The following is a 25,742-nucleotide window of genomic DNA, read 5'->3' as shown; positions in this document are numbered from 1 at the left end:
AAGTGACTGCAAGAATTGGAAACAGAAAATAATTCAATCGGTTTGAGCACTCCTCCTCAATGAAGAAGCTTAGTACAAAAAAAAAAAAAAAAAAAAAAAAAAAAAAAATTAAGTGCAAATCATGAAAGTGTTTGATTTGAGTGTATGAGAAAGAATATTACTGAATGTTCGAAATTAGCACGTTAAAATGATGAAATGCTTTGCTCACTCTACTGTTAAATTCTGTTACTGTTATAATTTGAGATAAGTTTAGTCACTTTTTGCCAGACTTTGTACGTCATTTAGCTACTTTGTGAAGACACACGTTGGCTACAGTGCCGTAGTCTTTCGTCTCTTAAAATGCCACTTGAGTTCATGCGCGATGTATTATTAAAGGAAATCGGGGAAATGGCTGTAATGCATTGAATTTGATGTACTTCTCGTTAAATAATTTTAAAGTTTTCTTAAACTGAAAGAGTTTTAAAATCAATTATGACGTCATATGCTCAGATCTTGAACTGAGAAAGAATGAAGATTGTTTCAAAAGTCTTAACCACTTTACTGAGTAATACGGGTGCGTAAAAAAGAATGTCACTCTTTGGACTGTCATTAAAAAAAAAAAAAAAAAAAAAAAAATCCAAACCTACAAGGTTAAATTTCTGGGAAAAATAAGACGACAATCGAATTCGAAAAATAATTGTACTTTTTGGACAAACTGAATGTTCCAAATGGCGGTTAAAGTAAATGTTTAAAATGGTGGCCTTTAACATTGATACATTTCTGAGTACGAGTTACGACTACTTCCGTACTTCATACCAAAGTGACCAATAGAGTTTCTACGCACACCATTTGAATCTCGTCCCAAAATATTTACAGCTTACATGGTTTACTACGGTACACCTAATGTTTCACTGTGCCCCGTAATGAAAAAATCGAGCAGCTTAAGATCTGGAGAGTGTGCAGGAAACTCGATTGATCCCCTGCGCCCTACGCACTGACCATTTTCCTAGTCAACCGTCGATTTTATAAAACATTTAACGTATCAGTAAAGTATGGCGCATTCAGTGCACAAGAGAATCAAGTTCACTTTTTGGTCATTTTGGACATATTTAATCTGTTTTAAGATCTGAGGCTGCCTGCAGGAATTAAAAGATTTGTCCAGGCATTGTAAATAACTTTTATAATGAAAAAAAAAAGTGTTAACTTTTCTATGTACTTAAGCGTACCATACAATCTTTATGTTTCTTTTCTATGTCTTTTTTTTTTCACAACTTTTGTAATATGACATGATTCCCTTGTAAACACTCCAAATACTAATTGTTCTTCGTTAATTAATATCCTACGTAGCGATAATAATATGCATTAGGTAACTTCCTGTGTTTGCTTAAAACTTTGCTTCTCAAGATTACTCGAAACGCAATTCGAAAAGATAAGCAATAGGGTGTTTTATTTTTCATTTTGGACTAATCTGCATTAATTACAGAGACGCCTAATAAAAAGCAAAGAATCTTTTAAAAAAGAAATGAAGATTCTATACTTCTGTTATTCCTAATAATATCTACGAATAATGATATAGAGTTTCTGAGACACACAAGTATTTAACCTAATTATATACTGCAAACATGGCTGCTCGCTGCGGGGGTCCAGGGCGCAGTTGCCCCACTGGATTTTCGATGGACGTTTAGTTCTTGGACGTTTCGGTGCTCATTGTATGTCAAGGCATAGCCTACTAATTTGCCTACTAACATATTATGGCACTTGATATATTCATATTAAATATTGTAGTTTGTTTACTGTAGTAATAAGGATAAGGATATTATACTGTAGTATTAACTTTTGTTTTATATTACTAGCTGAACCTGCACTCTCTATACAACGCATCATTCACATATGAGCATGAATCACCGTGTCATTCCTCACAACATCTGTACATGTCTCTTTACAGAGACAAGTGAAAGAGGTCTTGATAAAAATCGGTAAGGAGTACCATAAAGGGGAGATTTTTTTAAATATTATTTTTGCAATATCTCGCACCGTTTGCAAGATTTGAGCCTACTTCCAGTTGGAGTTTCTAATTTATGTATGATCAGTGTTTCCTGTCCTTTTGCATGTAGTATGTAATAAGCAAATACATTACATACACAATTAATTGTAATATCAATGATATATGGTGTTCACTGGGCAAAACACACCAAACAATAAAGATTTATCTTAGACTGGAGAAATGGTTATCCTTCGTTTTTCATTATCAATTGGCCATGAAAGAAACACCTGAGAAATACACAACCCTTGTATACAAATATGCGGTGTTGGAATGAATAACTCGTAGGATATGTGCTTTATTTTTTAAAAAATTGAACACTTCCCGTGTATTCCTGAAAAATGTAATAAAGAAATTGGCTATTTTAAAACAAAATTCGATTAGAACAATCTACACAAAATTTGCAATTGATCAGCGAAAACGGCATCTGCCTAGAGCTTGTGGTTTCCGAGATATCATTATCAAAAAATTGGCCACAAACACATAAACTTTTCTTGACCACAAACATGCAGTATAAACCTATCATTTTAATATATAAATGATGTATTGTGCGCACACGTGCATCAAAGTATATGTGCATGTGTGTGTATGTATGTATTAGGGATGGCCAGAACCGGTTCCTGGTGGAACCGGTTTTCGGGTCTGAATGGATCCGGTTCTAGAAGATCCGGTTCCGGAACCGGTTTTTCGGATCCAGATCTGGAACCGGTTCTTCGGATCTAGGTCTGGAACCGGTTCTTTGGATCCAGGTCTGGAACCGAAACTTTGTTACCATCCCTACGCTAAACGCGAGCTGCTGGCAAGCTGTGAACAGTATGCTAGATGAAATGGTGGAAGCGACAGGCAGGCGCCCAGGCGGCAGCAGCTTGTCTCATTTGGCTAAATAAACTGGGTAACTGGCAAACTCATTGGCTAAACAGGCAAACTGGCCAACTCATTTGGCTAAACACCCACTGGTGGACCAAAATTTTTTTTCTGGGGGCACAAGCGGGTCTGGACGGGGAAGGCACAAGCGCAAGGTCCTCTTTGCATTATTTTTTAAGGTGAACTTTGTGCCTCCTTTACGGGTCTTTGGGGGCTTTCGGATCCAGATCTGGAACCGGTTCCTAAGATCCGGTTCTGGAAGCGGGTTTTCGGATCCAGGTCTGGAACCGGAACTTTGTGGCCATCCCTAGTATGTATGTATTTCCTACTACGCCTGTATGTCTGTCTTTTGTCCTGCACTTGAAACAAAACCTGCGGACGTCCTTGGCTGCAAGTAAAGATTTTTTAAAAAAAGTTTATTTCTGTGTCAGACAAATTTACTCCGTAAATTCTAACAGAGAAGAACGTATAAGAAGGCAAAATAGTCTGTATTCGTGCAAAGAAAATAAACTAGAACTACAAAAAGAAAAACAAATGAAGTTTTCAATCGTGTACCAATTCAAATAGGTAATCAGAACTGGGAAGTTAACTCTGTAAATAAAATGCGGTGAGGGTAGAATTTTAAATTAGACCAACCTTAATGGGAATTTAACGACAGAGAACGACTGAAAATCAATTAAATCTCCCTTCTAACGAATCAATACCATCTAAAAGCACTCCCCGCAATGCTCATCTAATGAAGCTCAGAGTAGTACGTTAATTTTTGTTAGAGTTTGAAACTTGCAAATTGCAATTATTTTACTGCTTTCAGTTGTTTCTGAGTGAAACTAATATATGTTATTTGAACAAAACCAATCAAGAACTTGTGTCATTTCCCAATAAGCATACTTGCACAATTCTTGCAAATATTTGTTATTACACGCAGCCTTAAAGCATAGTTTCGTATAAGCTTTTTTTTTTTTTTTTTAAGTATAGCTAGAAATATGCTAGTGACTATATCAAATACTCTAAACTGAACCGTGTTTGGATGGTTGTAAATTTTGTTTTAGAAAATAGCCCAATGTTTCCATCAGATACGACGAATCCTTACTTTTGGTGTCCAGGAAAGCGATATAGCCGTCTTCACTTTACGGAAGCTATGTTTGGGATGGTCGTTGGGGATTAACCTGCACTTTCAGCTCAGATATTTTATCAGACATGGACTTACAGTTTAAGATGGAATCCGAACCATTGTAATTCATTCAAATTTCAAAGCTGTCCCACCGAGAAACGAATGCGGGGCCTCGGATACCGTGCTCCAAAGGTGTGCGCACTAACACTAGACCAGCAGGGCTTGAGGTAACTTCGGGAAAACCCTTTTAAGGATTTTAAGATTTTTTATAACTGGGATGAACCTATCAATTACAATTGCAAGAAAAGAATTTAGCAAGATTTCTACTTCAGGGAAAATAATTTTAGTGTGTGTAAGTATTTTTATGAAATAAGATTAAATCTAGTGTTTACGAATACGAGAAATTAAATTGGAGACGTCTTAAATACGCACATAATATTTACATGCGTATATATTGATCAGAAATTACATGCATATAGTCAGTCAATATATTGATTTATTTCAGTTTTTTTCACTATTCAAACATTTTAAACTTCCGTTGTTTCTTACAAACTGTCCAGAAATGAATGTCATTTAGAACATGTTGGTTATAAATTAAAACAGGTGCGTCTCGACACCTTGAAATGTGTTGCAACACAATCGTCCCACTTTTAACGGACTAAAAGGGGGAATACGATTCGATGTTGCCGATTATCCATCCATAATTTCCGACACTATGTTTGCAATGGCTAATATCCACAGTTAACCAGGTCCAAGCATATTTGTCTATATGACTGAAATTAATGACCAAGTTCGGGATATTTTGAATGACTGAAATACAAGTCTCATGACAATTTCAGACTCCTCATGAGACTGAATAATGAAACTATTCGCCAAATAATAATAGTGGGTTTAAAGAAACGGAAGCTGGGTGCACGTTTCTTGCCCCGTTATTTAACAGCGAAACAGAAACTGGAAAGAGTGCACCATTGCCAGGAACTGATGGCTGCTGCTGAAACAGCCAATTTTTCTTCAGAGTACCATTATAGAGGATGAAACGTGGATTTTCGAGCGCATCCGGAAACCAAACAGAAAAGTGCTGAGTGGAAGGATTCTGATTCACACCAATCAAAAAAATAGTCAATCAAAATCAAGATACTCCTGATTTTTTTAAAGATGACAGTAAAGAAATAATTCACCGGAAATTTGTACCCAGGAACCAAATTGGGGCGTTTTATGTGGAAGTTTTGAAAACTCTATTGTAAGCATAAAAGCGGAATGTTGGACTGGCCTCCACAGAAAGCTGTTACATCACAATTTCGCCAGCACACAACGCACAATTTCGATTGTTCGTAAGTTTCTGACCTAAAAATCAATTTGTGTGTTACTACATTCTCCCTGAGATTACTTAAGAAAAAAATAGAACTAAGCGGAATCACAAGGGACCGAACTATTTTTTCAAATTGGACAAGTTTCCGCATTATATAAAATTGTATAAACAGATTACTATAAATCGGAATAACCTTATATTAATTTTAACTACATACCAATAGGCATATTTATTGTTTAGGGGTGTAGATTTTCGCTGATTTCAATCTTACACTGGTATATGTAAAATTGCACAGTATGTTTATCAATCATATAATTATTTATTACATTTGTACACTAAATTTCACTGCACTACACTGCCCTATATTGCATAAAACTATTATGCAGTGCATTTTAGGAGTTTCATTTTGTAGCATTGGTTCAGTTATGTGCATATTCTCTTAATCTAACATCAATGAACCATTCCCAAAAGACTTCGTTAATTTCTTCGTTGCTGGTTTTCTTTGGTTTTCTCTTGATTTGACCATTTCCGTTATTTTGTCTTTACGTATTAGTGCATCATAAATTAATATTTTCGTGCACTTAAATCGCGTTATTATTTCCCGTGCAGAGAGTTTGTGTCTGCCTTTAGCTTTGATAACTTTATCATTAAAAGACAAGACATAGGACTTAGCTATAATGTTCCCTGTTAAAAACTTGGGAACAAACTAGTTCACTAAGATGTAAAAACCTCAATGGATTGTCTTGTATAAAGTCAGTAGGTCTAATAGGAATATTCTCCACGAATTCATATGTTTGCATTCTCTCTCATTCTCTTTGGAATATGCACAAAAGCGCTTTGTTAGCATTGATAAAGCGAAAAGCCAGGCTGTTTGGTCATTCTCACATCTTTTCACTGCCTGCCAGGCTTCGTTATTATTCGTACCCCTATCAATGAAATGTATACTATATTATCCGCAAACAAGAAAAAAGCTTTAAAAGTACTGGAATATACTAAAAAAAAATTTCTATTGTTAATTATTCTGAAAATATATTTCGAAATATTCACGAAGTATATACAGAATTCTTCAATTAATGCTTTCCGTTTTCGAATTGGATGGATTTCGTGTTATGCAAATTATAATAATAAATAAATAAATAAAAGGAAGAAAGAAATGCCTAACCTATTTCCTTGGTTGGAACAATGGAATTTGTTCACAATGAACAAGTTTCCGCTATATCTACATTCCGCTCTAAACAAGTTGTATTACTGAAGGGTTGCATTTTTGACAATGTTTCTATTATCCAAAAAGCGGTGACGAGGACTTTGAATACCATTGTAGCCCAAGAGTTCCAGAAAGTCATTCCAGTGTCTTACTAGATCGTCAAAGTAGTTTGTGGACAAGGGATAGTTGACTCAACTTGTTATAATTTTTTTTAACGGACTTAGACTCGTTTTCTAATTGCCGCACTACTTGTATCGGAAATAATTCAAATATTTCAAATTAATTATATCTACAAATTATTCAATAGTACGAGTTAGCAGTTATATATTACATACAACAGCTAAATACATACAACATACGTACTCAAATTTAAACACATTCGCATATACACGTGCCTAATTAAGAACAGTGTATATACTCGTACGTACAGTGACGATCGTAAGTGCTTGGTAGCAAGACCTAAGGATGGAGCACTGTACTCATCACTTCGAATTTTTGTATTATGTAAATCAGTAATTGAGTTGGGAGAAACTTATCTAGAGTTCTAATTGTCGTTGGCTCAGCAACTAGAATATGAACTTATTGAAAAAAAAAAAAGAAGAAGAAGCTCAAAGAATTTTACTAGATTGTAAGTTCGAAAATCATTATATCATCCAATAAATTTCATATCATTATTATCAAATACTTAGGCTATTTTACATGCAATGTGTGGCAAGTACAGTATATTCACACGGCATTTCAGAGAAAATATCTATAATATCTTTAGCATTGTCCACTGGTCTAGTAGCTAGCAGCAGAGCATGTGCTTTTGATGCTCTGAGTCCCAGGTTTGATTCCAGAATTTCATCTTAAATTGTAGATCCACGTCTCACACAGCTTTAATACTGAAATGAACTACACCTTAACACAACCATTATAGATATCTTTACTAACGACGAGGAGAAATAGCATTAGAAAATCATTACTAGATAGATAGGTTGTTTAAAAATCTGAACGCAAAACAAAAGACTTAAAAAAAGATGTAAAAAAAAAGTAACAACTGCATCTTTTTTTTTTAAAAAAAAAGGAAAAAGAGCATCGCACACTTAAAGATTAATTCACCCATAGTGTCGTTCCTATGCCGTGGTCCACGAAGTTTCTTTTCAGACCTTGACATTGAACATTCATTGGGTTGTCTTTTTTTCATTCACACCTGACGTGCCGTGTCCCGACAGACCGCCTTGAAGAGAAACCAGCCCGGTCGTAGCTCGTTGGCCGCTATCCTTCGGGTTTCTTCGGAGTACTCGAAGCGTCACGAAGTTGACGCTCCTTGCAGTTCATCTTGGGAAATGGTGTAGAAAACAGTAACAGAACGGCATGGCACTGGACGGTATATGTGAATCAGCGTTAAGAGTTTCTAACAAAGGATTTACCACTTCTTTAGAGAAAAACAGAAAGAGAAATAGCATTTAGTTTTTTTTTAACTCAGCATAAAAGTACTATTCCCCCTACGTACATGAACCAGACACCTTCCAATAGTAATGGAGGACTACATAATTTGTTAACGTGATGGAACATTAATTTCGAATATCAGACTATAATACATTTCTTTCACAAAGAACTAACGATTATACACACAACTAGTAAAAAGTCCCCACGTTTGGATAGATATCTAATTTGAGAATATTAAATTAAATGGAACTATTTTGTAAACATAGGTGTCCATTCATGGGATCACGGGGAAAATTACCTCAAATTTTGATTCTTTGAAGCACCGCTTATGTCGTTAGTAAAAGTGTCCATGCTTGGATAAATTTCTGATTTCAATTTTTAATTTGAGGTCGCTAAATCCAATGCAACTATTTGCAAACGTACACATCAATGGGGTACCTAGGAAAGTGATCTCAAATTTGGGGTATAAATAAATATCACAAGTTTGAGTCATTTTTCTCGTGATCCCATGGACAGATGTGTTTAAAAATAATTTCATTAGATTCAACATCCGTAAATTAGTATAAAAATCGCAATTAGAAATTCAAGTTTGGACACATTTTACTAGTAGCATGCTCATTAGTTCTTTGCGCTTTTTTTTATAATGTTAGGAGACTGAAGAGGAGGTAAATTAAAACAATAATAATTCATAACGTTGTAGGAATACATACCAACATAAGCTCGAATATCGTAGCTGGTGCCAATCGGCGCACCGTTATACTCTTTTGCAGGAACTAGTTGGACACTAGGAGGTGCCAAATGAGTTACCTCCAATGAAAATGGATAAGCGTTTGGCCCAAGTCGCTTTATGAGCGCCTCCTGTTGATAAAAGTGAAATTTTAAAATTAGACACTTTATTATGTACAATCTTGCTATATGAATACATTATTGTTTTATCATTTGATTGTAATGCAAACAAAAACAACTAAAAAAAAACAGCGTTTTCCAGTTGATCTTATTATCAAGCAAAAACATCTCTGTCTGTGAGTAACATTAATAATTGGCAAACTTCAAAACATTTAGGGGCACGGTAACTTAGTGGTAGAGCGTTCACATCTGGTGCATGGGGTCCCTAGTTCGATCCCAGCTCGCACCAAGTAGGTTTATGTGGTGGACAAACACCGTGTTGGTGGTTTTTCTTGGGGTTCTTCCGTTTCCTCCCATTTTATTCATTCCACCATTGCATTCATTCCTCATCATCACCGTTTCCTTTAGCCTAGCCAGCATAACCGTAGGACGTAAGACAAAGATTTTTCAAAACATTTATAAGTTAGGAGTTGCATAAACATTTAAACGAAAATATTTAGATATTTTTTAATCCTTATTGAAAACGACAGGTGCCCCAGTCTCTGTCACCTAATTCCCAATAGCTCACAATCAGGCAAATAGTTGTCGTTAGCCACGCTTGCCTCTTACCTGACACCAAGATATGTATTAAGTCTGCCTGCAATTTGAAGACGAGACGGAGGCTTGAAGAAAACAACTAATAATAGCAATAGAAAATAACGAATAACGAGATTTGCTGTAAAAATGTAGGTTTGCTAACTGTCCGAAGCAACACTAGTTTATCCTAGCCGTTAGAAGTCGAATAAAATTTTGCAACGGGCCCAATATCATTGGGGTTAGTGTCTATGAATATCTATTGAATGTCATATATTTATATATATATATATCCTTGCTTTGATATTTATAGGTGCCCAATATGTCAATATTCATATGTTCAAAAATATGATGATCAATACTAAAACATATTTTGTCAGTATTTATATTATAAATTTGTTACAAAATCATTGTATTTGGTATATTTATGGTGAATGATTCTATGATTTTAAAAACCCTAAGGTCAAGATTGGCTGATTTAAACCAGGTGTTAAAGTAAGAAAATTGGTTTAAACCAAAATATGTAATTGCGACAAATCGTGTAAATTCATGAAATTTCCACGTACCTCAAATCATCTAGAAGAGGCTTTCCTAATCTGTGGTCCGTGGATTACAGTGGGACACGAGAAACTGAAAGAAGTTCGCGGTACATTTTATTTCTATTACACTTCGTTATCGTGTTGCTCACACCTTGGATATGTGTAATGTACATTAGCTAAGTTTCAACCAATTGAAAAGAATAGAGTATCAAAAGATAAAAGAAGAAATAACATAATAATTTTAAAAGATATTAACTAATCTCAATAAAAGCAGTAAAAAGTATAAATTATAAAAGTGCTTAAAAGCGAAAGTAATAATAATAATAATAATAAAGCGCTTAAAAGCAGACAATATTTGAAGTATTTGTAAAGCCAAACAAACTAATATCTACTGTATATAAAATTAGTTTGGACGACAGTTTTATAAGGCAATAATTTGTTTGGCTTGATACATATTTCAAAATTTTTATTGGTAATTTTAATGATTTTTCTGCTTGTAAGCGCTTTATTTTTATTTGCTGCTTTTAAGCGCTTTTATTATTTTGTATTTTTTTAGAGCTTTTGTTGAAATGGGATAACATTTTTTTTAAAGTTATTGTCTGCTTTTTAATGCTTCGTTGAAATAGTTTTTTTTAAGCTTCTCCTGTTTCTCAGTACTCCAGTAGTTTAGTTAGATAGCTAAACTAAACTAAACTAAAGGTGGAACAGTATCATTAAATCATGATAAAATTTATGTGAAATCTACAAGAAAGTATACTCTTTGAAACTAAGAAAAAAAAAAGAATAATCAAAATCGGTACATCTGTGTTAAAGTTATGCGTGAACATGCGCATAATGAAGTCAGTTAATAGGATATTAATACAGTCAGCCGTTAAAGAATTTCATGATCTAATTCCAAAGACTATCGTAAAATTAAATAAATTTACATGGAAACAGCGTAGAAAAGCTACTCAGAAAGAAAAAAGAAATCAGTGCACCTATGTCGAAGTTATGCGTGATCATATACACTATTATGGTATTAACACTGTCACCCATTAAATAGTTTTATAGTATAGCTCCGAAGACTATAGTTATATACTAATGAAGTTTATACGGGGCTACCGGAAAAGAATAGTCTTTTAAACAAAATAAGAATCTTCAAAATCGGTGCACCTATGTCGAAGTTATGCGTGATCGTACATACAATTATAGTACGAACATTAACAGCTATTGAAGAGTTTTATGGACTAATTGCAAAGACTATTATTATATCCTTATAAAGTTTATATGAGATCACAAAAAAGTCGGTTAATTACACTTTTTACACTACACTTATTGAGGTATTTCATAGTCTAGCTCCAAAGACTATCATTACATCTTAATCAAATTTATACGGGACCAGGACCACCGGGAAGATAACGTTCTTTCAAACAAAATCGGTGGAACTGTGTTGAAGGAATGCGTGACATAAGATACAATATATACTGTATAAAATATTGTATATGCATATATATACGACTGACAGTCAAAAAGTTCCCGAAATGTAATTTTGGCATTTATGATGCAATCACACTGGATCTTGTATATAGTACAGTTCATAGGTTGCCTAATTATAAATTTGAAAAATGTAAACAGGTCATAACAGGTAGAGTACGAGTAGTGAGCTCAACCGAGGAACTCGGAACCAGTTGGCGCAATGTCGCGGTTCCGGCAACGCTCAAACATCAAGTTCATGTATAAATTCGGGAAATCTGCTTTAGAGATTTTGAGAGCCTTAAAAGAAGTTTAGCACCATCGGATGTTTGGCTCTTCCCAAAGCTCAAAGATATCCGGTACCAACTACGCCATATAGTCACGTGCTACATTCCTTCCTTAAACTTTAAATATGCAAGTGATTTTTATGTTTCTGTTGTGTGGAACGTACTGTATAACAGTTTTTTTCTGTTTTCCCCTGCTTGTTATATTATTTGTGTTATGTATTGTGTAAACTACATTTGCAAACCTTATATATTTTGTTATTTTACGACCAGAATCCACAGCTTTAAAAGTTGTAATAATGTCAGTTACGGGAACGGATTTTCTCGAATCTTCCATAGCCAAAAGATATTGTTCCGCGAAAAACACGCGTTTTCTTTTGGAGCAGGTAATATATATTGACCTTACATTGCAGGACACGTGACCGAAGAGGAATACTAGTGCTGCCGCTGTCCATGAAGAGTCTATAAAACATGCTGCAGGACCTTCATCGACATCGGTTTGGGCTGGTTATTCCCAACCTTTAGTTTGCCTGAAGTAGAGGTCTCCACGGGCCGGAGTTTTTAGCCCGGCCCGTGAGTTTATAACGTGAGATCCGACCCCAGTCCGAAATATGTTTTAGCATTTAGGCCCAAGCCTGGCCTGAGCTCATGTGATAATAATCAAATGAGCCCAAAATAAGTCTGAATTGCAGAAACTTAATAATTAATGCAAAGTTGTATTTTTATTTACAGCACTTAGCGGTTTAATTTTGCAGTTGTGCTTTAAAAGTTCTCCAGAAAGAACGGTAATGTATCGTTGTACAGTATATTTACAAGTTGAGTCCGAAAAGGCCTGAGAAATATGGTTGCACATTTAAAAATTTACGGCCTTGGCCCGAAGTGATATATGCTTTGTAGGCCTGGGTCCGGTCCGCGGGCTCGGCCCGAATCCGTGCAGACCTCTAGACTGGAGCTCTAGGTGTCCTGCCCACTTAGCTTACCTGGAGCTCTGTGGGAACTCAACCCCTCTTATAAAATATCCGCAATATTTGAAAATTCATAAATTTGTTCACAGTCATAGACCAAAGTTGAAATTTTTACTTTTTTTATTTTTTTATGGATGTATATTTGGTTAAAAAAAAAATCATGTCCCACTAGAATTTCGTACTTTAAACTTTGCAAAAATTACAAAATTTCAATATTTTTAATCATGAAAATTGTAAGATGCATTTATCAATGTTGTTACTAACTATAGTAACCATAGTAACATATGTACTTACAATAAAAAAAATCAACTTTGATTTTTCACCTCTTCGTTATAAACTTCAACTATAAAAAGTGGAATTAGTTCGCTTTCGAAATTAAACTTAGGGATTACTTTTCACCTATTAGGGTTCAATAAAGGCTTCTTGGGCTAAGCAACAAGATTAAAAAAGAAGAAGCGCTGAAGAAAATTGAGTTTTCTTTTTCCAATGTTTTTGGATAATCCAGTCCTTAAATATACACACTAATGTCTGCGAAGTCACTAACTGGCACGCGCTTTTCAATAAAAATGGTTGTCACTCACAAACGGGCTGGGATTATTATTTCTTGTTCTTTCTTTCTCTCTGTTTTTTTTTTTTTTTTTTTTTTTTTTAAGAAATCAGTTTTATGTTGTCAATGTATATGGTAATAGTATATAGGAAAACTTAAAGAAATAAAAATGGTCAAGCAATACCCTCCTCAAAAATAAAATAAAATAAAATGGATTACTTCGTATTGATTGGCTCTGAAATTAAAAAAAAAAAGTACTGAAGCTTATGAAAATCTCATTAATATAATGTAAATACATTTAAGTTTCTTCTAATGAACCGCTTAAGTTATGTAGAAATGAATAAAATGGTCTTACTTTTCAGTTGAACGTCCAACTATTATGCTCCGATGCTAAGAAAGACTATGCTGGTGGTGAATGAAATAATGGAATTAGAAAGCGGGTGGAAATCAGAGAACAAAAAAAAAAAAAACGCACACGTGTTTGTTCACCACAAATCCTACTTAGCGCTAGCTAGGGTTGAATCAGAGATCCCTCGCACCAGATATGATCGCTCTACCACTGAGCCACCCTGGTTTCCAAGAATCCATGTTAGCTAATTGCACTCACACAAAATTACCAAAAATAAGAATTTTAGATTAAGTAAAATATAAGTTGTTATAAATCTATATTAAAATAATTGTTTTGTTTTGTTTTTTGCATACTGCCTCCAACTTCCGTATTATTCTTATTGCATTAAAATGCATATCTTTGAGTTAGAATTGCATCTTTTGAATTCCAAAGGATACTGAAAATTCAGTGAAGGATCCATTTCTCCCCGTTCAACGTGGCTTTAATTGATAACATGGCGCCAGACTAGTTGACTCACAGAAACAAATGAAGAACCCTTGTTTAATAATGGACGTGTTTTGAGCCTTTGACAATGCAAAGGTAGCCATTGAATTGTAATAGAGACAATAGAGGACCTGTGGGAATGGTGATGAATCATAGAGAACCAACAAAGGCTAGCATCACTGAAGCAGCATGTTTTCGTTGTCTACCGTGTACCTTATTTTTCTACTTTAGAGGTTCGAAACGTTGTAATAGTTCATAGATTAATGTAATTGAGAGGCTTTCTCGTGTACCTTATAATAATGTCCGTTTGGAAGCTCAAGGGTGCAAATAATATAATGTATAGAAAAAGTATAATTATTTTTTATTATAACGCATAAACACTAAGACAGCGCCCAGGTCAAACTGGAATACAATTTCACGTGAGATCAGCGGAGTGAAGAAATGCTAAGTCTAACCAGAGGAAATATTAATGATCATTCTTACTCACTAGATTGTGTTGACATTGCAGCGTCCACAGAGCGTCATGAAGACAATTGCGGAGCTACTTGAAAGAAAGAAGTAACGAACTCCAGTTTAGAATGCCATATTAACAGCAAGGGAAGCCGGTGTACTGACCACATATAACTCCAAAGGCATGAGTGCCACAAGTCAGCTGATAGGCCCTAAGCCTCTAAGGTCCGTTGTGTTAGGACTTTAGTTTCTTTAGTATAAATATTTTTTTAGAAACTAATAATCATAATTATTAAATAATATATTAATAGATTACTAATTTATCTCAAATAAAACTAGTAATATAGATAGATAGATAGGGTGGACCATTTATCTTCATACGTCCTTGTAACTTTTAAACTAATGAACATAAACGTTGAAATTTTGTACTATGCAAATGTCAGCAAGGTGACATCGTTTAACAATCTGCGATGCACCATGTTAACAGTGTTGACAATTCAACATAAAGTTATACTTTTTCAAATGACACTACATCAGATTATTGCATAATTCAAATTAATATGTAAAATGAAAACTTAAATATCAGGTTTGTTGTTCATTGTTGCAAACTACAGACGTTACAATATTACGAACATCTAAATTTTGATGGCCTTTATAACAAACAGTAACAACGCAAGTGAGACGGACGAGGCAATGCACATTCAAAGTACTTCATTCTCTAATAGTATGGTCATGACATGACGGATTTCGATTGAATGGGGTCAGAATACAAGGAGTTAAAAATTTAACGTTTTTCGAAAGTTTTTACTGGAAAATTTCGTAAGTACCTATCTAATTGCATAGATGGCTTTTAATAGATGTGACTATCATAATGCAGTTTACAGCAACTTGATATCTTAAATCGCTGTTGATATATGGTATATATTTGAAAGTTTACAATACTGCTTAAAAGTATATAATTCCGAGAAATTATTGTAATGTCATAAAAGCAAAATAAATGAAAAAAATTTTCATTTCACATTTAGACTTGTAAAATGATTTTGAGTGAGCGTCAAAATTAAACATTTTTTAAAAAATAAAAGAATTGAACAAAAATTTTCAAACAACATTGTAAATAAAAAAAAATATAGTAAGTGGAAAATTTTTAAAAAACTAAAGGCTTTTAAAAATCTTCAGTAATTGCAATTTTTCAAAACTAAAAAAATATAAAACAAACTTTAATGCAGTTTTATTTTTTCAAAATTAAAAAAATCAGGTAAATTTTTAGTTAGTAAAATTTTCAAACTAAAAAAAATAGTAAGTGGAAATTTTTAAATAATTTTCAAAGAAAAATCGGAGTACACAAAAAAAATACAATTTTCAGACAAAAAGTTTCTAATGAAGAGTGTTCAAATAAAAATTTTGGAGCTGAAAGCCCTCACTGAGCGCAAAAGTTCTCAAACAAAAATTTTATTTTTTCAGTACCGTAAAAATATAACAAAAAGTTTTAAGTATTTCTTCAAACTAGAAAGATAAGTAAGTGCAAACATAATCAAACAGGATTTTTGAACACATTTTTCAGTGAAAACAAAATTTTTCACAGTGTCAAAATTCCAAAGATTTTAAAACAAAAAGATTCAAATAAAAATTTAAAACAAAAATTTTGAATTCAAAAAGATTTAAAGATTTTTAAAAAAAAAGCTTTTTTAAAATTTCAAACAAAATTTTGAAAAACTTTTTTTAAAACAAAATAATTTGAAATATTTTTAAAATAAAAAGTTTCGTGAACACCACTATCAAATTTACCTTCTTAAATTTTGAGAAAAGGTATCTTTTTCTAGGACCCAGACCGGATATACATCTTTTAAGATAGTTCCAATTTGGGAAAAATGTTTGGAAGGATACTTTGAACTAGATGACACCTAACGCTTAAGTACTTCTATGGATCAAGTGAAACGTCATCTAAGGTTCTTAAAATGACTTCCTAAATTCATATACGAAGTATGTCTCCTAAATTTTTTGAAGTAATGCCAACGACCAGATATTACCTCTTTCAAATGTACCTCTAATCATATCTTCCGGAATCTAACATTCAATGTATCATAAGCTATAATACAATTCCAAATTAGAGTGACCTGCAGTAGTGCATTTGAGGTACTGGAAATGGGACCTGGGATGTTATGCCCCAAAGACAAGTGGGATAGTTTCTAGATCAGCGAAGAGGGTAAGTTTTCTTTGCAATACTACTGGATCTTAAGATAAGTTTAACAGGAGCCAGATTTTATTTTTTTTATTTTAAATGCAAATTTGACGATAAATAATAAAATATGCAGTCGTCGAATTGGACCGGTATATCATGCTGGTAGTGAATTAAGATGGAAAATATTGAAATTGGAAAAATTTAGAATAAACTGTACTATATTGAAATAATGCCTAAGTGCAGACGCATTCATTTATTATTTTTCTCTCTTTTTGTTTCTTTCTTGCTCGTCATGAAATTATTACATTTTATTTATTTATAATTGTTCTATATATTAAACATGAAATCTTTGACAGCTCAGTAATGCTATGCTTCTGTTTTATACACTTCTGTAATATGACACGTACGATATTACAATTTGCGCGAAGGAGAAATAAATAAGGAACGTGTTAATATTGGTAAAAGGAGGACAATGGAAAGCGATAATTTATTTAACAACTTCTTAAACAGTATTCTTATCCATATGGATACAAGCATACCGGCAGAAACTCATTTTCAATTTGACCACTAAAAACATGCCAATTTAAGGAATCGAATATGAGACCCCTGGTACTGGTGATGAATGGTTTACAATTGAGCCATCGTGCCACCATGTCCCGTCAAGAGCTTTATTGTCTTCACAGAACTATATAATTTCGGTGCACTTAAAAGTATTCAGAGGCGGTCTCGCATATATTCTGGGTCCAAATTTTGCAATGTGTTATTCTATGGCTGTTAATGAATGATGATGTGACATTCTTTCCGAAAGTAGGTATTTGACCTAAAAGTCCTTGGCAAGGTGAATCCATGGTGGTTTGCCATTGCTTTCCATGGGATGAATGTTCATAACATCCTAAGGAGACGGAACCTAGAGTTCAACATGGTATCCGAACTTGTGTCCAAATTAAAAGAAAAGTTGTGCTGGAATTTGATTGCTGGACCATTAATTTTCGTCAAATTAATAGCATAATTTACAGCAAAACCAGTATAAATTGTTGCTGGATCCAACATTGTTTTCCAGCTTAGAGGTCTCCAGCAATATTTGGCTTTTCTAAAATATCGTCGCCACTATCAACATTTACACGTTTTGGTCGTTTCCTTGGAGGGTGATTTTCCATTATAAAAATGTTTTTATACCACTAAAAGCGCTTGTAGACAACAAAAGAACTCCTCACAACACAATACCACCCAATTCTTTCGGTTCGTTCGGGCTTGTAGCAATGTTGCATTATCGCATTTTATCAACTTTCGCTTTCAACTTATATAGTGTTGCCAGATCTAGAAAATAAAATTACTGACAGATATAGGGCCATTCCTACCATCTCCCACCAAACCTATAGGGCCATCCTACCAAACCACTGTTTGAATTAAACTTCCGAACTAGAGGGGGATGTTTTTGATAAATGCATAGAAAGAAAATATTTATTCCATGTAAAAATATTAGAGATGCAAAAAAGCCGGCTTTTTTGAATCGATGGTTTTTTTCACATAAAAAGCCGGCTTTTTTGGGAAAAAAACGAGAATTTTGGAAATTTTGGCTTTTTTCAACTTCATGATTTTTCTATCTAAATAGCTTTCTTATAGTATATTCTATAGTTAGATAAGAATTCCATGACCTGAATGTGATATTTCGCTCTGAAATTCACCATCAAGATGGATGGAGCACATGTTTTACGAATTAAAGCTAACATGAAGAATGTAGTATTTGAGGGTAATTTTAGAGGCTATTTAACTTTATTTTAACTTTTGAGTTATCGACATCTTTTTTCTTCTCTAGTTTGTCATCCGTGTTTCATTCCTAAGAGCTTTTAGTACTTTAGCTTCTAGCGCGAAAGTTAAACTTGCCCGTTTTTCTATTTATCCGTCAAAGCATACGTTTTTCAATATATCCGTCAAACCGTACTTCCACATTTCCGTTATACTGTAGCTGTGAAGTGATTTAGCAATAATTTTCCGGACACAACCTTGAATACCACTTTATACAAATAATCAGTAGCGGATTTAGAAAAGTTCCTTAGGAGGGGTTTTTCTGATTGTTTCGTTTCCTAACAAGTTCTAATTTTATTTGGGAGGTGCTTGAAGTTTATGAGTACAGGCATAACTAATATTTCGTTTCGTTTATATGTTTAGCAATAATCTTCCGGATACAACTTTAAAAATCATTTTATACTGAGAATCAGTGGCGGATTTAGAAAAGTATTTTGGGAAGGGTTTTTCTTACTAATGTTTAGTTTTTTTAAACATTTGTAATTTTTATTTGACGGGAGCTTAAAGTTTATGAGTAAAGGCATAAATAATAGATATTTCGTTTGTTGCAGACATTCCGTAACTTTAAGGAACGGGCTTCAGTCCGAAAGACAGCCCCCCTAACCTTCGCAAAAAAAATCGTCAGTGCTGGTAATTAGTAATAATAACGATTTAAAAACAATAAGAAAGGAAGTCGCCCAACTCACAGTACACGCACTATTTCTACATTCACAGATGGAATGAAGAAAAGCTTTGTCAGAATGGTCGAATGCTGGTTGAATCCCGGACTTCCCGATACAAGCGCAAAAGCTAATCACTCAGTCATGTTTGTTGTGCAGTTGTATTTAGCTTAACTTAAATATATTCAGTAGTCCTTTTTTTTGGGGGGGGGGGGATTCCGTAATGATATGTTGAATCCCTCTTGTTAAAAATTCAGAAAACTTGAGGATTGGGTAAACTGTGCTGGTGGTTCTATAAAACTTAACTGTAGAATTTCAAGAATATACAGAACCAAAAGCTCTAGATGTGCAGCCTTTAAGTGTATCATAAATCTAAGTATTTCTCTTATGATTTATTTTAATTTTATTTTGTTTTAAAAAGAGGGTATGGAATATTTTGAAGTAAAAAAAACTACATACTATTTTGCTAGTTATTTGTGTATTCTTTTAAAAGAAGTGTTTACTTTTAGGGTTGGCTGGTTTACACCAATTTTTTTTTTTTTTTTTTAATAACTGGTTTAAACCAAAAAATAAAATAAAAAGAATGAAAAATGCGAATCGTGTGAACTTCATGGTGACGTTTCCAGATATCAAACCACCTGCAATAGTTTTATTTCCCTTTCACCTTTTAACCAAGGTGTCCCATGTTCAATTCTCGGTCGAACCACAAACCTTCTTTCATGCATAACCCAAGTAGTGGTTCGGATGTCAGTTTAAGCGAAAGTCTCCTTGATAACCTCGGTATTTCGTAAGGATGTTAAGCCTAAATATACGAAACAAACCAAATTGTATATTTCTGCATGCCTAAATGCGTGTTGTTTTATAAAGAAGCCAAGATTGCTTAAATATATTGATAGAAATTGGCAAAATTTATCGATTGCCTACGTAGCTTCCAACATTAGCTTGGATTGGACTTTCAATGATATCTACGTACTAAATTTGTAATTTAATACCTCAGTTTTAGCGTACTGATTATGGTACGTTGACCTTTAAATTTTACATGCAAAGCAATAACAGGATTTTCCCGTTATTGTCTTACATTGAAGTAATGACGGGATTTTCCCAATGGCTAGGGCGGGAGATTCTCAATTTAAGACATTTACTGACCGGACTTCTTTAAGCTTATGGGAGTTTTTCCGGCGTAACCCCGCTGTTGCATAATAACACCAAGGCGAAACAAACTTATTTCTGTGAATATGTAATATAAATACATAAAGCAAAAAATCTAAATCAAAAAAGCTTGGTTTAAACCAAAAAAGCCTGATTTAAACATCCCCCAAAAAACGGGTTTTTGGCATTTTCAAAAACAACCACGGTTCTTGCCAACTCTGCTTACTTTTGTATATAGGAGGTTAAAAAATTCTTATTATATACATTGGTTAATCCTGTGAAATTCATAATGTAAATATGTTGAAGAAAAATTGTTTGAAATATCTTTTCGAAATTCATAGTTTATTTTCGATGTTTTATATTATTATCAGCATCAACCACTAATTAAATGATTTTTTGTGTTATAGAGAAGCGATACAAAGTCTGTTTTATCAATTTAAAGCAGTATTTTGAAAAAAGCCCAAAATTTCCCAAGCAAAAAAGCGAAGCAGAAAAAACCGAGTTTTTTTCCAAAAAAGCCGGTTTTTTTCCGAGCCCTTGCATCTCTAAAAAATATAATGTTATTTCTGCGAGCCGGGCCGGGGATAAACTTTGACGAGAGGGGATTTCCCCGCCATCCCTCAACATTAATCGCTAGTAGTAATGTGAAAAAGACAGAAACAACAGAAATATCACATTTCGCAGCAATAGGGAGTCTTATTCGCTTTTCAGACCAAAAACAAGTTCATGTATTCGTGCGCGCCCGCGTGTATGTGTTTGTGTGTCAAAATAAAGTCCTAAATCGATGTTGTAATAAATTTCCAATTTACATAGCTTTTCTTTTTTAATGATGTTTAGAAACTAAAGAATGCTTTAATTCTGAAAATCAACCTTGAATAATAATAAATCTCATAAAATGTCTATTGCCCCAATCACTTTTTTGTTCCTGGAGGCATTAACGCTCAACTTAGAAAACTCAATAAATGTAAAATCACTAAATGTACAATTAAATGTAATTCATAAATGTTGCAAGACTGCGAGAAGTCTCGCGAGACTTAACCGAGTCTCGTCTAGCGTCTCGTCTCGCACGGTTTAGTCTCGTCTCGTCTCGCGTGCATCCCTAATGATATGGTATTTGACCTGTACATTGGGACCTACATTGGAACTTATTACTCTAAGAACTTATAATAAATTTAATATAGTTAAATAATTAAAAAGACTAGGCTTTTAATCCAACGTTAGAAATTCAATTATTGTTTAATATTCAAGATCTGCTAACATCATCCTAGTTAGATGGAAACACCGTCAATCTTTTCGTTCAGTAGATTCTATATCGAAATTACCATTCTACATCAAGCTTGTCACGCATGTTCTGCAAACAAAGAGCTATTCGAAACGAAGAATGAAGTTCCAAGCTTCAGAAACAATAGCTTTCACGAGTAACGCTTTCCATATCAACTGAATATAACTGTTTCCAACTTAGAGAACCCACTTGAGCACGCACCTACCTCTCAACTCAACAATAAGCGAGTGGAACATAATTTGAAACCTCTCCACTATTCTCTAAATATATCGAGACATTGACTGAGAGAAGCGATGCCTTTAAAACTTCTCAAAGTTAGGTCGTTACATGAAACCACAATTTCCTAGAAATCAAAGTTAATATTTTCCACTGTATTCTGCACGTAACAAATCCGAGTAAACAACAAACGAAATCAATTAACTAGATTTTCTTTTAAACAAACTAATGAACTCAAATGATCTACTATTAACTGCCTAGTAAAAGCAAGGAAGCAATTTTACTTACATTTAGTAATGACCAGTGATGATTGTAGGAAAGGATTTATTTGTAGAGAAGTAAGTCAAATTATTTCCCTATTCTAGACTTTCCATTCCCTGTGCTTACGTTTAATCTGTCTTCTCAGCCTACGAAAATCTCTTCTCAAACGTCTTCAATACTCTTCGACACAGAGGAAATCTACCTTCTCTACGTGTCAAACGCACATTAAAACTGTGTGTATGTAGTTCTTATTAGTGCTTTTTCTTGTTAAAAATTCCGCATGAAAAAAAATATCAAATTTGTGCAAATATGACAACTTTGCAGAATTTCTCATCTCAGGATAACTCGTAAGCTCGAACTGATTGAGCAAATTTTTGTTTAATCAGATTGGAAGATTTTTTTACATACTTATACTTTCAATTGTGACTGGTTTTTAAACACACACACACACACACACACATACATACATACATACATATATATATACATATATATATATATATATATATATATATATATATATATATATATATATATATATATAGAGAGAGAGAGAGAGAGAGAGAGAGAGAGAGAGAGAGAGAGATGGATTGATTGATTGATATAGTTTCATTTCTGGTGGTAGGTAGGGAACGGTATGGCGTACCGGTACCTTTTTAATTAGAACGGAATATTTTATCTTCTGGCTTAAAAAAAGATTGACGAAAAGCTTCGAACATCAGAGTTTTTATTGTTTTCCTTTTCCTTTTTCCCTTTCAAGAGAAAGAGTTGCGAATCTTTGTTCCTTCTTGAAATCAGTTAATTGTGTTCAGGGACTAGAATTATTTGAGCCCTTCTGTATCTCGCTCGCTGTCACGTCCTCGCGCTTCTCTTTTTTTTCATTCCTTTTTCGCACGGTAATATGAACCATAAAGGCTCTGAACCGACTAGATTTTTTTTTTTTCTGAAAAGACTTACTTCTTACAACGAAATAATCCCAATAAATTTCTCTGTCGCTGAAGTTCTATTAAACTAGAAGCCAGTACAAAAAATTATGTTGGGACTCCACCTCTGTACTTTCTCCGCAGACGAGCCTTTGCTCAGTTCCTATTTTAACGTATCCAATTAATTGTTTTTTTAATTATTCATTATTAGGAAGAGGATTAAGTGAAAACATCCCCTAGTTTGTTTTTCGCAAAGTTTATCCATTAATTGAGCAGAGGTTCATAGAACATTTTGGTATTATGATTAGTATTCTGAAGAACATGTGTACAGTGTACTGTATATGTGTTGTTATTGAAATTCAGTATTTGCGGAACTCTTGATGCCATTGGAAAACAAAAGATAACAGCTTACTTACAGGGTAATTCGAATAGGCGGGGAATTTGAATAATGTTAAGCATTTTGCCAGCTGGAGTGGAAACCGGCTCGCCATGTTAGTGAACCTGTGGTGGATTTGTAGGTGGTGGTTTGCAGAAGTCGCTCTCAGAACTACAAACTATTCCTTCGGTTCTGAAGGCCTATACGATTTTTTGTTTGCTGCAAGGTAAGTTCGAATGTGTGTATTTTTAGGGCGTTATAATTTTCAACGTTGTTTCCTTAAGTGTTCCTTATTGATAAAGTGAAACCGCTCTGGATTATAATCGTATCAGTAGCATATGGGGCATTGATATACTGTACACTGGCGTCAACTAATCAGCAGTTTTCATACCACGTTCTGAATGGAATATTCGTCGACTGCGGGGCAATTCGGATAATTCAAAACGGGGCAATTTGAATAGAAGTGAAATTAGAACTATAGGCCTACTATTTTATATTTGTTTGTCAAAAGCGAAAGCTTCTAGTGTTAAGGAAACTGCGAATTTTTATTTTGACTTACTGGGAAAATTAATGAACGAGTATGATCTCCATAAACCATCGTAACCGTATTTATAATATGGACGAAAGTAATTTTCCTCTAAATAACAGACCCCTAAAATTTTTGCAGAAAAGGGTAGAAAAGAGGTGGTAAGTTTAACATCTGTTGAGCGAGGGGAAAATGTAACGATGATAGCATGCTGCAATGTCAGAAGGTCCTTTATGCGGACTTTAAAACGCAAAATCTCACTCACAACTTTTGCCCTTAGAGTTCTACCAAAGTCATGGCATCGAAATGCTTTACCTACCTACACACACAACACACGTATTATAACCACTCGATCGCTCTGTTTTTAAGGCCCTTAAAGCCAATTACCACCAAGAGGCAACTATCTGGATTCACTAAAACCCGAGGTCAGTGATTAGTAAATCTCAGTTCTGCATTTTGTTCACTGAAGCCTAGAAGTGGACAGCTTCTGTTGGACTGGCAGTTAATGGGTTTTCATGTACTGGTATCTACCCGTTTAGTCCACAAGCTATTGAAGAATTTCGATTCGCCCCTTCGATTCGCCCCTATGGCCTTATTATACATTTTGAGGAGCAGTCTTCTCGGGAAGATCTTAACAACGCGCCGCCTTCTTCCGGTCATGGCTCTCAAAACTTTGTCCCAACGAAGCCTGTAGATGAACCCATACAACAAGTGCTTCCCAACCCAGAAAAAGTTTGTGTGCAGAAGAGACGTCTTGTCGCAGGAAAATCATGCCACTCAACTTCTGAAAATATTCGGGCAATGAGAATAAAACACCTCCGAGGAAAGACGCAAGCATCGGGTGCTACAAAATCCAAAGACACTACAGGAAAGAAGAGTGCTAATACAGAACCTGCCAAGAAAAAAACAAATGAATGCTCGAAAGAAGCTGATATCCTCTACCCCTTCCAGTGACGAAAATGTAGGCCTAAGTCTAAACATGGCTACAGGCGATGAAAGTCAAACAAGGAATTGCTGTTTTTGCCTTCTTAATTACTATTCAGAACGTTCTGCTAGAAAGGGAGACTGGATTCGTTGCCAGCGTTGTAAGACGTAGTTCTACGAAGTCTGTGTGAGTGCAGAAGGTCGAAAACAGTTTATTTGTTGTTGTTGTTGTTAAATACGAACGATGGAAGGTGAATTAACCAGTTACGGCTCTTTGCCTTAGACAGTGTTCTGAACATTTTTTAGTGTAGGCCTACATTCAAAAAGATAGCTATAGGTGACACATATTTACAATTTATGTAGGTCTACTTCTTTTCATTCAAAACTAGCATATTTCAACTACCGTAGAAATTGCAATCTAACTATTAAATAGTTTATACATTATTTCTATAAGACTTGTTTATTTTGTTGGTTATTCATATTACCCCACTCGTTATTCAAATTGCCCCTCACATTTACGTTTTTCGAAATTTCGGCGGGGAAATTGAATAACCAGCTTTCACAATGATGTATTTCAGATATTATCTTAAGAAAAATTGTTAAGTAGTAATAAGGTTCAAAGTTTTTGTTCACAATTTTATATTTGAATACCAATTACAGTTTCCGAGATATATGAGAAAATGTCTGAAATTATTCAAATTACCCCGCTGTACCCTAGGGATGGATCCAGAAATTTCTGACCAGAGGTGCATCAATAACTACTACAACATTTGAATTAAATTTGAATTTTAGGCATCTATGGATGTATGATGTGAATAAGGAATTGCCATGGAAATAGTGAGTGTCTAGTCTCACGAATCGAACCAACGGCTTTCCGAATGCAAGACCTATGCTTTACCAATTGAGCAACGGCTGCTTTGTATCGGTGTAATTATCAATATATGATTAGCTTGCTGTTTCAGATTAGAAATTTCTTTAATCATAGACATTTAGAATATGATGGATACTTGATCG

General features: G+C 34.3%; 2 protein-coding genes across 5 annotated transcripts in view; one reads left to right on the top strand and one right to left on the bottom strand.

The window, feature by feature from the left end:
* LOC145690173 (phosrestin-2-like) overlaps nucleotides 1-25,742 on the bottom strand; it is a 624,883-nt gene that overhangs the window by 34,679 nt on the left and 564,462 nt on the right. Inside the window, exon 5 of the mRNA XM_081764804.1 lies at nucleotides 8,650-8,797. Coding sequence (XP_081620930.1) covers nucleotides 8,650-8,797 — 148 coding nt within the window. The remainder of the gene's footprint in view (nucleotides 1-8,649; nucleotides 8,798-25,742) is intronic.
* Nucleotides 1-25,742, top strand: part of LOC145690174 (uncharacterized) — a 345,250-nt gene that overhangs the window by 78,054 nt on the left and 241,454 nt on the right. The window lies entirely within an intron of this gene.

Source organism: Thermobia domestica, chromosome 7 (assembly GCF_964235325.1).
Source record: "Thermobia domestica chromosome 7, izTheDome1.hap1.1, whole genome shotgun sequence".
Lineage (NCBI taxonomy): Eukaryota > Metazoa > Arthropoda > Insecta > Zygentoma > Lepismatidae > Thermobia > Thermobia domestica.
Note: the sequence above shows the minus strand (reverse complement) of the source record. Positions and strands in the feature narration are given on the sequence as shown.